The 16,135-nt window shown below is 31.6% G+C and overlaps 1 protein-coding gene and 1 long non-coding RNA gene across 3 annotated transcripts; both read left to right on the top strand.

Annotated features, from left to right (window-relative positions):
- Positions 1 to 4,451: 4,451 nt before the first annotated feature.
- Positions 4,452 to 7,170, top strand: LOC107786004 (uncharacterized). The gene is made up of 2 exons (XR_001648037.2): positions 4,452 to 4,746; positions 5,809 to 7,170. It is a non-coding gene; the product is annotated as an uncharacterized LOC107786004 (long non-coding RNA).
- Positions 7,171 to 9,603: 2,433 nt separating this feature from the next.
- On the top strand, positions 9,604 to 11,754 carry LOC107786005 (aquaporin TIP2-1). 2 transcript variants are annotated; one of them, XR_012703612.1, is made up of 4 exons: positions 9,604 to 9,814; positions 10,390 to 10,640; positions 11,160 to 11,588; positions 11,658 to 11,754. XR_012703612.1 is itself a non-coding variant. In XM_075240544.1 (3 exons), the coding sequence occupies exons 1-3, from the start codon at positions 9,688 to 9,690 to the stop codon at positions 11,526 to 11,528; spliced, it is 747 nt and encodes a 248-aa protein (XP_075096645.1). In that variant the 5' UTR covers positions 9,604 to 9,687; the 3' UTR covers positions 11,529 to 11,754. The 2 variants fall into 2 exon arrangements, 1 of the variants encoding a protein (XP_075096645.1); XM_075240544.1 differs by having other exon boundaries at positions 11,160 to 11,754.
- The last annotated feature ends 4,381 nt before the right edge of the window (positions 11,755 to 16,135 follow it).

Below are 16,135 nucleotides of genomic sequence, written 5' to 3' on the forward strand. Positions count from 1 at the left end.
CATCCCGCCCCATTCCGTTCTGTCCCGTCCCGTTTGTTAGCGGGACGGGATGGGATGACCGTTTCGTCTCGTTTGTCCCGTCCCACCACTGTCCCGCTTAAATATCGTCCCGTTCCGTTAATTTCGTCTTGTCCCGTCCCGTTGGACAGTCATAGTTTGGACATGGATGGACTCAATTAGGGCCGAAACTGATTGAATTTGGGACATAGCTAATCTGGTTAAATTAATACGAAGAGACCAATGGACTCTGAATTCGTTAGGTCAATGCCATTCGCCATGGTTTCGGTTGATTGCTCTTTTAATACCTAAATAGCAACGATTCTGTTAGTTTAGCCAATTTTGTAATTTAGCCATACATAAACAATTCGTAATTCCTAAACGTCCTTGAAATTCAATAATTGCAATTAGTCTTTGTATATTCCTAAGGCTCCCATACCTATAACTATAAATCCTTAGGCTTTCATGGAAAATTCTAAAACAGCTTCTAGAAAGAAAAGTAAATCGATTCTTAAATATCGTATAACGCTTCAGGCGCGCTCTAATTGTGATTATGTACACGTTCGCATGACATAATTATGATCTTCCCCAAATAAATCAAAGTACGCGTTCGCACGACTTTGGCAAAACAATCCTAAGTTAACAAAGTGTGATTAATTGTGTAGATGTACGCGTTAAAATAGATTTACACACATGTGATTTGCTTCGAAGATAAATCCATAACGCCATAATTAAAAGCGGTGAAAAGGTAAATTATATAGGTGAAAAGGTAAATTAAAAGCGGCTTAATTAAATAATTTTATTAAGCCAAGTATGATCAAAGCGACCATGTTAAAACTACGGAATCCGGAAATGCCTAAGACCTTCTCCCGATTTAACATAATTTCTTATCCGGTCTTCTGGTTTTCGCGGACTTTAAAACATAGTCAAATTTTCTCGATTTAGGATTTAAAATAAACCGGTGACTTGGGACACCATAAAATTATCCCAAGTGGCGACTCTGAATTAAATAAATAATCTCATTTCGATTGATGTCACTTTAATTGGAAGAACTCCATATTCCTTTGGAAAAAGGAGGTGTGACAATAATCATGTCATCTATGTAAATAAGGGGAATAGTAATACCTGAGCTGGACCGATATAGGAATAATGAATAATCTGAGATGCTCTGAGTGAAACCAGCACCTAGGATTGTTGTTCGAAAATTTTCAAACCAAGAGCGAGGAGCCTGCTTTAGTCCATACAAAGATTTTTTAAGACGACATACCTGATTTGCGCTAGAATATTTATAACCTGGTGATGGATTCATATAGACCACTTCTTGCAAGTCTCCGTGCACGAAAGCATTCTTGACGTCCTGTTGATGTAACTTCCAACTTTTTATTGATGCTAAAGCAAGCAATATATTGTCGTCATCTTAGCTACTAGAAGAAAATGTTTCATCGTAGTCGATTCCATACTCCTGCTTGTACCCTTGAGCCACCAATCTTGCCTTGTATTGATCTAGGGATCCATCAGCTTTCATATTTATTGAGTACACCGATCTACTTCCAATAGTTGTTGCATTTTCGAGTCTATCCACCATATCCCATGTATCATTTTCCTCAAGGGCAATCAATTTTTCATGAATTGCATCCTCCCAACATTTCTGACCACTTGCCTTCATATAAGAACTTGGCACAACTATAGAATTTAATGTTGTTATCAAGGCATATGATCTGCCATATGTGAGTATCCATATCAATCTGGAGGGGGAACGTGACAGAGTGATTGTCTAATGGCATTTTAACGAGGAGGAGAAGGTTGGTTATTAAGATTTAACGGAATATTATGTGTCTCAAGTTGTTAAGGTAAATAATTAATATTTGCTGGAGTAGTATCATTATCAAAAAAAAAAAAAAGGCCAGAGTCATCAGTAGTACCTGTTGTAGCAGTGGGCAAGTTCGATGATGGACCAGTGGATAGGTTGTTATGGCCAACAGAATTATGAGTGAAATGTTTTGCAAAAAGGATTTAAAAGAATTTTCAAAGAAGATAACATGTTGAGAAATTCTCAATGAATGACGTATTGGATCATGACACAAATATCCTTTTTGAATATCATTGTATCCCACAAAAATACACTTAACATCTTTAGATGATAATTTATGACGTTCATGATCTTAAAGAAGAACAAAACATACACAACCAAATACTTTAAGATGAGTAGTCGGGCAATTTTTTAAAAAGAATAAAATAGGGCAGTTCTGTTTAATGATTGAAGATGATTGTCTATTTATAAGATAAATAGATGTTTAAATGGCTTCAGCCCAAAATATTTTTGGAACATTTGATGTATCAAGAAGAGCTAATACAGTTTCAACAACATATCTATTTTTACGTTCCACCACACCATTTCGTTCAGGTGTACAAGGACAAGCATGTTGATGAATAATGCCTTTTTCTTGAAAAAGGTTAGTGAGGTTTGTATTGACATACTCCCCTCCCGAATCTGAACGAAAAATCTTGATCTTTTTTTTTTCAAACCGGGTTTCTATAGGGTTATAAAATTATTTGACAATGTTTGGTACCTCAGTTTTTTGTTTCAAAAAGAAAACCAAGTATAACGAGATGCTTGGTCAATGAATAAGATAAAATACTTGTATCTCAAACGAGATATATCTGGAGAAGGACCCCAAACATCACTACAAATTAAATCGAAAGGAGTAGAATAAGTACTATTGCTTAATTGAAATGGAAGTTTATTACTCTTTGATCTTGCACAACTCTCACAAGGTAATTTTGGGGGCAAAATCAGTGAGCGTTTATCCAACAAAATACAAGATTTCAACATAAAATTTAAATGAGAAGAGTGTGGATGGCCTAAGCGAAGATGCCACAAGTTCCACATTTTATCTAAAAACTCGATATCTTTTTTTGAAGCCGATAGAAAACATTGATGAAGCTTGGAATTTGTAGATTGAAGAAGGAACAGCCTGCCAACCTTACGCCCCCTGGCCATCGTTTTCCCTGTCAATATTTTCTTAATAACACAACCGTTAGGAGAAAATATTACCAAACAATTCTGTTCTACGGGTTGTCCAACAGATAAAAGATTTGCAGTAAGTTTTGGTACACAAAGAACTTTTGAAAATGGTCTAATGGAGCCAATGCCTGATGCAGATAAAATATGACCATTTGTTGTAACAATTTCATGTGTAGAACACATTTTATATAAATCAGAAAAAAAAATTTAATTTCCTGTCATGTGGTTAGATGCAGCCGAATCAATATGCCATACCATTGAATCCGAAATTATATTCTTACCGGGGTATGTAGCAATCAGAGCTGTAGAGATTGCATTAGGAAGAGCCGCCGCCAATGATTCTTGTATCATTTTATGGATATTGTTGCGATCAAGCAATGATGGTGTTTGATGTGTACCAACATCGCTTGCCATCACCTGAAAGGCTTTATGAGGAGCTGAGCGTTTTCCTAACGAACTAGGTTTCTTACGGCACTCTAGAATAATGTGACCATCCTTCTTACAATAGTTGCAATAATTTCGCGTCCACCGTGAGCGATGATGTGTCATGTTTCCTTGTAATGAAAACACTTAGCTGACTTGTTGGAGTTGCCCAAGGAAGAAGAACTTCTGTATGCAGCCATGGCAGTGTCCATGGAAAGGGGATTCTCCATAGAACCTTGAGACCCCAATCAGGTTTCTTCTCGAAGAACTTCGGAAACCACCACATTCAAAGCTGGTAGTTTTTCCTTGTTGAGAATGCTGGCACGCAACGGCTCGAACTCAGACCTGAGTTTCATCAGGAATTGGATAGTCCTTATCCTCTTTATAGTAGTCATGAGATCCTTCAGTCCAGCCGTAGGGATTGAAGCAGCAAAAACCTGATCTTGCTCAGCCCATAATGTGAGTAATCCAGAATAAATGAAACAAACATTTTTCTCACCTTGTTTCGATTCTGCAAGTAGCCTTTCCAACTCAAATTCTCTAGCCAAATTTTGTTAGTTACCGAGGGAATGTAGATGACTCCACATTTCTGATGCTTTCTCAAAGGATGTCAGCTCCATAGCTATATCAACAGAGACAGAATTGATAAGCCATGTGCTGATTTTACCATTGGCAGCCTCTCAATCTTCTTTTTCTTTGTCGTCTGTGGGTACATCCTTTGATCCATCCAAAATACTAAGGAGACATTTGCTGAATTCTGAATAAATTATATATGCATATTCAATCAATTTCTAAATACAAATACAAAATTATGGACAAAGTGCTCATTAATACATTGGTCCTAAATTTGAAAAATATGGAGACAGATGACCGCCTAATGGAGGATATGGTCGGGCCGAGAAGTGAACTGTATTGCTATTAGGATTGACCTTCAACAAGCAAAAAGTATTCTTATGTCATAGTATGTATTACTACTATATAGAAGCTGGTTGGGAAGCAGCTGGGGTCGTCATGCCTGCTTACCAAGGGGCACTTTGGTCATTTCAAATTAAATTTTTAATTTATCTTACGCAGGAATAAGTTATACTTTATGTTGCACATGCTGTACTTTGGAGAGAAAGTTCCCCAAATTGCATATAAGTCCAACACGGTGAATCTAAATCATCAGCTTTTCTTCTCTCTTGGCTCTACTACTTCTACAATTCCTATAATCTTTTGGAGTTGTCTTTGATTTAAATTATTATTTTCGTGTATTCCATGTACACCCACCTTCTCTTGCTATGAAGTAACCCCTTCACCAGGTATCAAAGTTAATGCTTGTGATTCCTAAAAATTCTTTGTTTCTTCGAATTTGAATTCTCTGAGTTTATATTTCTTTTTTATTTTCTCTGTTTCTCAATTTGGGTCTCTCTTTATTTGTTCTTTTGCTCTACTTCTAAGATTTGATCACTGTGTTTGGAGGTAATTGCTTCTCTTCTTCTTCGTGCATTGCTTCTGGGTTTAACAAGTCTAAGGAATCACCAATTGTTTGCTAGATTTCAATTTTTTTAGGCAGCTTTGCTTTCAGTTTGCCTTCTAGGTGTTTGTGAAATTGCCTTCTGAAAATTTTAGTTTTGCACACAAAGAGGGTGAGATGCGAATCAAGGTATTAAGGGATGAAAAGACTGTTAGCTTCCATGATGATGAAACCATAGTGATTTGCGCTGATTGTTGGTGGAAGACAGACTTAAAAGAGAGCTCAAGAATATACCTTCTTTTTGCTTAAAAGAATGTTGATATTTGAATAAATGAAGTCTACTCTTCACAATATGTACTTTCCAGTAGCATCAAAGAAAGGAGGAGGGGCACGTGAAATCTCATTGCTATTCTTTTCTAAGGATTGAGTGCATAGGAAGCACGATATTTAGATGCACTTACCACAAAAATAAAAAAGGGACGTTGACCACCGTAGAAAAGCTATTTGTGAAGAACTCCTCGGATTAAATCCTGATATAATTTGCCTATAAGTAATTACAATTGCCTCTTGCTTATTGGTATGTTTACATATGTTCATACTTTAGATATAAAACTGATTGAAGAATTTTATTGATGTGATTGAATAGGAGATGGATAAGTATTATGATCTACTAAAATTTTTGAATAAAGTTGGATATCTCTAAGGTGCACAGGCAGAAATGCTGCTTGGTAGTCTCAAACTTGTTGCAATAGTCACTCTCAAGCTACATAAGATAATAAGAAGGTTGTTTTCTGAGTTAGTCAAGATGATTTGGCGTATCGAGAATGATGAGTGATGGAGATTGTGTGAATGGTTTATGTTTGGAAACTTCGCGGAATTATCTTCTTAGAGTAACTTTTATGTACAGGATTTCAATGGCAAGGGCCAAGGGGTGATCAAATCCATCTGCTTGTTTTACTCAAGAAATTACCAAGTCTTATGGCTGCACCAAAATGGCAAAAACGATATGCAGCAGTTACAATCATTTGTGTCACTGCGAAACGATGTTTAAAGATTTATGCCAAAGCTTTGCATATTATTATTGAATTTAATGTTTGATTCTGCACTCAAGACTGCTCCTCTCTTGGATATGTGCAGTTTGATCAGAAATTTGATTGTTATAATTGACCACTTCTACAAATAGATTGCTAAGCATACACACACACAAAAAAAAATTGTGATATCTTCTAGCTAGAAAACTTGAAATGGCACAATGATTCCTTTCTTTGTTTTTTTTTTAATGTTATTTCTTAATTTCAATGTAAGTGTTCTTCCTTTTTTTTTCAATTTTCATGCTTTGTTTTCCTCTCGTATCTTTCTTCTTTTTCTTGAAACAGGAATAAAAAATAGCTAGGTCGGCAAAGATTAAAGATTAGTCTAAGGATTCCAATATTGTCTTAAGTCGTGAAAAAATGATTGAATGTGATGTCCCAAGACGAAGAATTGGATTCCAATCATGAAAAATGAATATGTCCCTAAATAAAATGTACAAAGTCTGTTGACATACAAAATATGAAATGTGCTTTATCACACCTGGAATTCCTTTTTCAAGACTTATTTCTCTATGAACCTTTAGGTAATTCTAGCTTTTTTCCTATCTTTATGCAGTAATTTATGATAAAATATTTAATCACTCATGAGCTATCTGATCTCTTCATATGTTTAGGAGACTGATTGTAATCTGAATTTATTCTCAAACATATATCCTACCTTAAAATTTTTCGAATGTGAAAGTTTAACATATTTGTAGATAGATAAGTAGTTAAACTTTGGTCTATGTGCTTAATGTTTTATATGTATTTGAGAAAATTTCGATTGATATAATTGGATATCTTTTGCTGATGTTAAAACTTCTTCCCTAGGTTGATGAGTTGCAGAACGCAATAGAGGAATAACAGAAGAATTTGGTTGAAGAGATTAGGAATGCAGTTAATGATCATATAAGAGTAGGCTGGAGGATGCTACTGGGGATCCTGAAGTAATGGCTCTGAATTAGCGAGTGAATTACAACTAAGCTCCATGATTATAACTTTATTCTTTCATACATCAGCTAATTGTAGCAACAGATCTCCTAATGCAGTTCAAGTCTTTAACTGCTATAGCCTTTGTATGATGCATATGCTACTTCATATTAGAGGATTTACATCTCAGTAACTAGCCAACTGCTTAGAGTGCAATGCTAATATTGCATAAAAGTACTGGTACTCGAGAGGCATTTCCTTCTTCGTAACAGTTTCTTTCAGGTTATACTAGGTTTTCTTTGATCATCAGCAAAGTTTAACACTTTCGAAGTTGCTCAGAGTCAAGTCAATGACTTCTGGTAGTCTGAGCTTTATCCTTATAAGTATAGGATAAGTTGGGTTCATTTTGGTTTGGTGCTGTCAATGTTAAAGGCATAATCCAACTGGCTGCAAGGATCATGTTTGGTAGGGTCAAGATGCTTTACTTAGAATTGAGCATGAGAAATAGCATATCCCCCTATGTTGCACATGTAGCTTTAAGTGTATTGCCTTGCATCTTAGACACACTTTTCACCTACATGCACCATATGTCTAAGAATGTTCGGATCTTTAACAATATCAATATAGAATACTATTTATTATCTTCCTGAGTCTCAGTTTAATAACTTGGATATATAATTTTCCCTTGTTCTTGAATCTTGACATTCATATATAAAATACAGTATAATATAAAATGTTGTCCTCGTGCTTGCACTGGCCTATCCCATATAGTTTATGTATATGTGATAAGTTGTTGATGCAGATGGCTGATGTGAAATTACACCAATAATTAACGTTCAATAGAATAGTACTTTAAGGGGTTGTTTGGTATGATGGATACATAAAAATAATTTTGAGATAAAAATTTAGTATCACCTTATTCCTTGTTTGGTTATTAATCCTAGGATAAGTTATCCCAAAATTAAAAATAGTACCGGGATAATTTATACATGTCAGAGGGCGCAATAGTAATCTCAGGATAAAGCAGTAAAATTGATAATCTCAGGATTAATACAATATAGTACCAAATAGTCAATAAAAAATAATATCATGATAACTATTCCCAAGATAATTAATCCTAACATAACTTGTCTTCAAACCAAACGACTCCTAAGTGATTAAATTCCGTGAATATGGTCTCGTTAGCAACTCTTTTATTTAGGGTTCATCATTTTCTTCTTCTTCTTCTTCCGGAAATTACATTTACTAATGTGAAATGTTCTTTCAACCAAAAAGGCAAAAACTATTTTAGTATCATATACTATATATACTTGGTTATTTTAATAATGCAATTGTTTACTACAAGAAAATTTATGGAAAATACCATTGGTAATATTACAACTGTGTTCTAGCTCTAAAGCAATCGACTATGATTAGTTATAAGTGATCTCTTGAGTTTATCAGTACTTGTCTGATTTTGTATGCAGCGAATTACCTCAAAATGTTCTACATATGCATAAATGTTGTAGATTAACCTTCTATTATATTTCATGTAGTTGGGAAGTCCTAACCTCAAGAATAGAGCAAAAGGGCTATTATCAATTAGAACAATATAATAGACTTTCCATTTGTCCAGATCTGGAAATCATTCATGAATAGCTCAAATGTCTCCAATAGAACAAAAGAATAAAAGTCGAATATCCAAAGCCTTAAAATCACAAAAAGAGAAATTGCAACGAGTTTAGGTAAGCAATAATGGAAACTTATACCATTATCATAACTATGAGAATATACAGAACAAAACCTAAATATTCTTTCATTAAAAATCAGTTTGAAAAATGAAAGCAACTACCTAACACGACCTGAGCTCACTAAAGATTATTCCTTATCTCCATCCAGCATGCCATATATATCTCATTATTATTAAACCCTAATTTTCCAATATATTAAGCAGATATACAGAATTCTAGTTAAGTCCACCTCAATTCTTATCCACACATTTTAAATAAATCCAACAAAACAGATCAAACAACCCCATTCTATTTGTCCATGGTCGGTCAGTGCACTTTGTCTGGACCAAACCCCATTAGTGTTGCCCTCGTATCCGAGATTAGGATTTTGAGTTTTTGGATTTTCGATTCTAAGAAAAAGCTGGTTATTAGATTTTGAATAAGAAGAATTAATTTAAATAGTCATCTATTCAAGCACTAAAACTTAAAATATTCAGATATCGTGTATAATTATTATATAATCTATGTATATTGGCTAGACAAAATAAATAGTAGTAAATTCGACCGATTATTTGTGTTAAGATAAATATTAAATTAATTTATAATATAAAATTAATTTAGAACCAAAATTATTGGATTCAGTGAACTCGTAAGCAGATCTGTTTGCACCTATCAACTCCATTTTCTAATTATTATTTTTCTCACAAGGGACCTCCCATGACCCACCACAATGTCTTAATAACGGTCGGTTCACATGGATATTATTGACTGTCTTCCAGACATTTCCATAAAGAGCATGTTATTGACAGCTAGGATTTGTAAGAAAAAGAATTGATTGGATGTGTATGGCCACATATACACTTATACTTTTATTCTCCTTATCTTCTTTGTAAGGAGGAGATGCCCATACAGTGAAAAACACATGATGTGCATTAATTAACTTAATTATCATTTTTTAATACTATTTCGTAGTATATATAGGTGACAAGAACGGGCTCTTCTTGTCATCAGAAAACATTGTCTCTGTTTCCATTTTCTTCAATTCTATTTAGAATCAATTTAATTAGTTTTTTGAAAATGCCTGCCATAGCTTTTGGTCGTTTCGATGATTCATTTAGTTTGGGGTCTATTAAGGCCTACATTGCTGAATTCATCTCTACATTGCTCTTTGTCTTTGCTGGAGTTGGTTCAGCCATTGCTTACAGTTAATAACTCTTCCTCTTTTTTCCTTATATATAATTACTATATCACTCGAATCATTTTGTTCACATTTATAATGACCTTTCTATAAAAACATAATTATATAACAATCATTCACTATGAAAGTCAAGTTTCTTTTGGAATTAATTTTCATGCTATGTTATAATATATATTCTCTATAACACCACATCACTATAACGACAAAAAATTTGAAACAAACAATGATGCTATAGAGATGTTTGACCGTACATAGTAACTAAATGAATTTGGTGCGTAAAGTTTCATTTGATGAAAAATTTGGCCGCTACGTACAGTAATGCATGAATTAATTTACGTGGTTAGTAAATCATGCCCATGCAAGTAAGTGGAATAACTCTGTCTTAGGCGGATCTAGAGTGTGTTCAACAGGTTCAACTAAATCCATCACTTTCAGTTGGTATACAATTTTGAGAATGTAACTATTTACTACATATTACATATATTCTGAATTTGTTGACTCTAAATTCTAAATTTGCCTTTTGATCTATTTTGTTTTCTTTGAATTATGATTCTAAACTTACTACTGCATTGGATATGCAGACAAGTTGACAGCAGATGCTGCTCTTGATCCCGCGGGGCTTGTAGCAGTTGCAGTTTGCCATGGGTTCGCTCTGTTCGTGGCGGTTTCCGTTGGGGCTAACATCTCCGGTGGTCACGTTAACCCCGCCGTTACTTTGGGATTGGCTCTTGGTGGCCAAATTACAGTTCTTACTGGCCTCTTCTACTGGATTGCTCAACTTATGGGCGCCACTGCTGCCTCCTACCTCCTCAAAGTTGTCACCGGAGGATTGGTAAGTTCTTCAATCTCTCGAACGATATTTAAGTTATATATATTGACAGTATGATTTTTTTTATATTGGCAGTATAATTTAACTTGCTGTTACATATATATCTTACTAATTAACCATGTTCTTGATCAGTGTAGGCACTAACTTATGATTGGATTTTTAAGTATTCTGGTAATATAAATACTTTTTACATCATTAATACATTAAATTTTATTGAGCTTTCTTATGAAAGTGGAAGCATCCTTCCTAGACTTCTCATTATTCTCAATCTACATAACACAATGCAATTTAATTCCCATGACTATACCACATGCGAGTCTAGGATTTAAAATTCAGAATGAGAGTGATCTTATTATATTTATATATTTTATTTTATATTCTTGCATACGCATGTTTATATAGTTGGAGCTGAAAATAGTACGTTCGCTTAAATCTATATAACCCATTCTAGATCTGCTTCTAAGTACACCTAAATTTCAATTTTTAGCCATATTTTGACGTCTAACTTGTTTTTTTTTTCAGGCTGTTCCAATCCACAGTGTAGCAGCTGGAGTAGGAGCTGCTGAAGGAGTAGTGATGGAAATAATCATCACATTTGCATTGGTGTACACAGTGTACGCCACAGCAGCTGACCCCAAGAAGGGTTCATTGGGCACAATTGCACCCATTGCCATTGGTTTCATTGTTGGTGCCAACATCTTGGCTGCTGGCCCATTCTCTGGTGGTTCAATGAACCCAGCTCGCTCCTTTGGACCTGCAGTGGCTAGTGGTAACTTCGCTGGTCACTGGATTTACTGGATTGGACCCCTTGTTGGTGGTGGCTTGGCTGGTCTTATCTACAGTAATGTGTTCATGAACCACGACCATGCCCCTCTATCCACCGATTTCTAAGTTAGAATTTGATCATTGTGTCCAAAATCCATTTGCCTTTTGTAATAAAGGAAGAAAAAGGTAATATTTTGCTTTTTCTTTCTTTTGTATTAGTAACTTTTGTTTTTGATTTTTTGTTTCTTTCTCTAGCTTTTGGTTTGCAGCTGTACACATCCATCTTTTGGTGACATGTTGCTGTCTACTTGATTTATGAATTTGGGGAGATCGAAAGGCAACCATTCATTGATATTGTCGTGTTTTATCTTTTCAAAATTTACTTTTTCCCCTTTTATGCTCTTGTGGGTAATTTTTAAAAATTTGCGAATAGTAGGGATGAATTTGGCCGGATAACGATATGGATAAATTTGGCCGGATACCGAATAGTATAATAGAAGGTTAGATTTAGACAATATTCAAAAATAGAAAGATAAATTTGAACCTTTTCCCGAGGATGTTTGATTGGACACATAGTTTATGGTCAAAAACAAATTATAAAAATTTATATGGTTATAAATTATCTCGTTAAGAATAACATAAAAAATTTAAAATTAAATTATTATTAATTAGAAAAAATATTATTCTTTCGAAACTGACTAATTAAAAAGAAAAAGAGTATCATGAAATTTGGGACAGAAGAAGTAGCTCACATCTTGAAAAGAAAAAGAAAAAGAAAATCATCACAAACCCCTTCCTTGATTTGGCAATGAAAAGTTAAATGAATGACTAAATCAAGCCGACAAACAAATTAGTAAATGGACACATTTAAAAAAAAAAGAGTGCAATCTCATCATGAAACGGTTCTTTTGATTTGTAAAACTAGTATTTGTACTATCAAATTTATCACTAATTACCTTTCACGTGCATCTACTGTTAATCATTAGAGATTTATAAAATGTCAGTTCAAGTACTTACCAATTCACCTTAGATCACGCAAGTGTAAAACCAATTAATTTTATCAAAGGCCCCCTTCTTCTCACTTTCCCTCCTTTTTAAACTAGCCAACAACTCTAAAAAACAAGGGGGGAAAAAAGGAATTTTTTTAGTTGTTGACTTATTATATGGAGTAATGATTGATTATCTTACCAGAAATGCCTTTTCCTGTTGTCCCTCATCTTGATGAAAGAAGATGTAGTTTATGGTGAGACGCGTCATTGACGATTTAAAAATATTTTGACTGTTTTACATCGCTTTAATCTATATCTATATTATATTAAAAGCACGAAACTCTTTAGCGAAATGTCGTTTGCCTTTTTTACCCTTTAAAAATAAAGTTCATACTAGATAAAATAGTCATTTAATTATTCTCCTAATATTTAATACTTTAAGATCGACTAAAATATTGGTATTAAATATTTTCCCATTTGAACTAGGCACAAAATCCTAAAATTTAGGATTATAAAGTCAATTGAAATTTTACCTTACTTAAATTTTGTTTTTATTTGAACTATATATGTTACATAATTATAATTCTTGTATGTTACTTTTCATGGGAGAGGAGTAAATTACCGTGTGTTGTTAATGAAACTAAAGTAACTAATTGATCCAACAATTTTATGGCTAATATTTAAGAGGGCACGTAAAAATTGTGCACGTAAGTCAAACTCTTGATTTGTGTCCGTGCGATGCGCGGACACAAATCATGTCGGATTGTGATTTGGATTATTTGAATTATGTATAAATAACTTTAAAATATAAACCTTCCAGATAAAATTTATAGATAATCATTTGATATTAATTAAGAAGCAAGACATGAAACTATTTCGCAAATCTCATATTGGATAACCTGTTTTCTTTTTCTATATTTATATAATCCAATAGGTTAATTTTAGTACTTGAATTTTGTTTCGTTATCAATATTAAAAATTACTAACTATGTCATGTGGTGATTTGTCTCGTTTAAACATATTAAATTATATTATTTTAATAAAATTCTCAATATTAGTTTATTTTTTTTGTCTAAAGCTTAAATAAGTCTTATTCTTTTAAATTTTACACAATTGTTTTTTGTTCTTTGCTTATAATTATGAAATAATTTATTATATAATATTATTATACTTTTATGTGAGTTTTTCGGCTTACTAATTGACTTAATATTTTGCTTATTATCCTTTTAATAATTATCGATAAATATTATTTTTTTATTCTTGAAATTTAATATATTTTACGCTTTTATTCTCTTACTCGAAACTATTTTACTATTTAAATTTATAAATAATATTTTGGAATATTATTCAATAATTTAATTTATTTTATTTTAAATTAATTTAATATATTCTCACATTATATCTATTTTTTTTCTTTATACAGTTTCTTCCCTACTAAGAATTTTAATTAATATTTTACCTGTAATCAAAATAATATCATATTTGACTTTAAGTTGTAACTTTGATTAGTATGAAATATTAATATATAAGTTCCTTAATTATTATATTGTAAATCTATTAAGTTTTTTTATATTTATTTTTTGTATGACATGCAATAAAAAAAATCTCTTTCAATTTCAAGATACAAAATTTAATTTTTAATTTTAGTTAATAAAATTACTTATATTAGATATTTATTTTATTTTTTAAAATTTTAATTCTTATTTAGTAAGACTTTAATTTTTGGTGGTCATATCCATTGGATTTTGAGCATTCTCATCATAAATTTAAGAACTTTCTAATATTAAGCAAAATAGTCTTTTCCTTTCATTTCTGATATTTAATTTTTAATTATTTTTTTTACTTTTGCTATTATGTTATCAAATATATGGTATTATCACAGTTTCATACGACTTTTAATTAATTTTCCACTTTATTTAGTATTATTATCCATTACTATCCTTTAATATAATATAGATAAATTTAGAAATATTTTAATCTTAAAATAAATATCTATTTTATTTTAAAAATATTGCTTGAATTCTTAAGTTTTTTAAATTTATCAATAGTATCTTTAAGTGTTTTATTTCACTTTATTTTGTTTTCTAAACTAATTCTTAGCATAAATATTCTCACGCTATTTTTAATTTATTTTTAATATTTTTAAGTTCTTATTTTATCTGACATAAGTTGTGTGGTATTATCCACAATATCATCTTTCTTATCATAATAAATAAATAACAACTTTCTCATCTCAAATTTAAATAAGTTTTATCATTTTTCTGTATGATGAAAGTTTTGATTAATTTCTCTCTATTTATTCCTTATTTTTCAATACATAATATTATTACATTGTTATGTGACTTTCATTAGCTTGTTTAATTTAATATCTATTTCTACCACACTCATTTTATTATTAATCATAAAAGTTAATTTCTTATTTGTTTGAACACATATATCTAATGATAATATTTTCATATCATTTTATTTCTCCATTTACTATTTCTAAAAATAATAAAATTATGAAATGAAAGAAAGCACATCAAGTGGTTAGTTAATAATTATATTTGGAAAGCTATCAAAATTTATTTAGTATAAGAATGTGAGTCAATTTTATTTGATTTCTACCATAAATTAAATTTGATCAAATCTAAGTTGTTTTAATCCTTATTAAATTTGTCTAAAAATCTATTTAATTATGTCTTAAAAATACTAAGAAGAAATATTTCTATTTATATTATTTCTCCATGTACTATTTCTAAGTGACATTTTCTGAATATGCCACTCGGCTTAATGTCATGCCACACTACATTCCTTTTAATATATATATATATATATATATATAATATTTAAGTTTTTTCTTATCTTACAAATAACTTTATACTTTATGTAAGATCTTATTTTACTGCTTGAATTTTTTTAATTTTTGAAGTCAATAAATCTTTAATATCTTAAGTAAGTTTTATTTTATATTTTAACTTACTTCAAAGTATAAATAGTCATAGGTTATCTCAATTTACGTCTTTCTATTTTTTTTATATTTTTCTATTTTAGTTTTCTAATTAATTTTTTTCCTCCATATTTCTAGCTAATTTATAAGAAAATTTATGAGTGGATCAATGTGTGTGTGTGTGTGTGTGTGTGTGTGTGTGTGTGTGTATTAAGAGAGAGAGAGATTAGATTTGTCTAAGATATATTTAGATTATGTATAAGATTCATTAAATGTTTTCATTTATAATTTCTAATAATTAATGTTGTCCTACAATTACCAAGTGACTTTATTTTAGCTTGGCACTTGGCTTAACCACAATTCATACTACTCTTCTTTTAATATAATATAGATATAGATTCCTATTGAGGTGGCATAAAGTTAGACTTTAAAGAGCATTGGGTAGTTCTTTTTTCTTTGAACAATAAGGACTTAGAATTTGAAGTATACTCAAATATTTTGTCCACTTGATTGTCTAAATATTAAGAAATAGTTATATGATTAATTTTTAAAAATGTAAAATTATTTTAAACGGTAAAAATGTTGATCAATATATATTCTGTATAAATAAATAAGAGAATTCGAAAAACAAGTACTTCAGAAAAAATTCATAAGTAAAATAAAATAATAATCGAGCAAAAAATATATGAACTGTTAATAATAATCGAGTTCGGATGCTTGTATGATTACTAAGGTATCAATAGAATAAGGCTATAATTTTAGCAGTATCGTAAAATGAGTAAATACTTTACATTGTTGGTAAACTATCTTGAAGC

This window comes from Nicotiana tabacum, chromosome 20 (genome assembly GCF_000715075.1).
Source record: "Nicotiana tabacum cultivar K326 chromosome 20, ASM71507v2, whole genome shotgun sequence".
Lineage (NCBI taxonomy): Eukaryota > Viridiplantae > Streptophyta > Magnoliopsida > Solanales > Solanaceae > Nicotiana > Nicotiana tabacum.

What these genes read in the sequence shown, in the direction of transcription:
- LOC107786005 (XM_075240544.1), top strand. Translation starts at nt 9,688, where the DNA reads ATGCCTGCCATAGCTTTTGGTCGTTTCGATGATTCATTTAGTTTGGGG. An exon ending in TGGTTCAGCCATTGCTTACA is followed by an intron (nt 9,815 to 10,389) that starts GTTAATAACTCT and finishes TTGGATATGCAG; the next exon opens with ACAAGTTGACAGCAGATGCT. An exon ending in AAGTTGTCACCGGAGGATTG is followed by an intron (nt 10,641 to 11,159) that starts GTAAGTTCTTCA and finishes TTTTTTTTTCAG; the next exon opens with GCTGTTCCAATCCACAGTGT.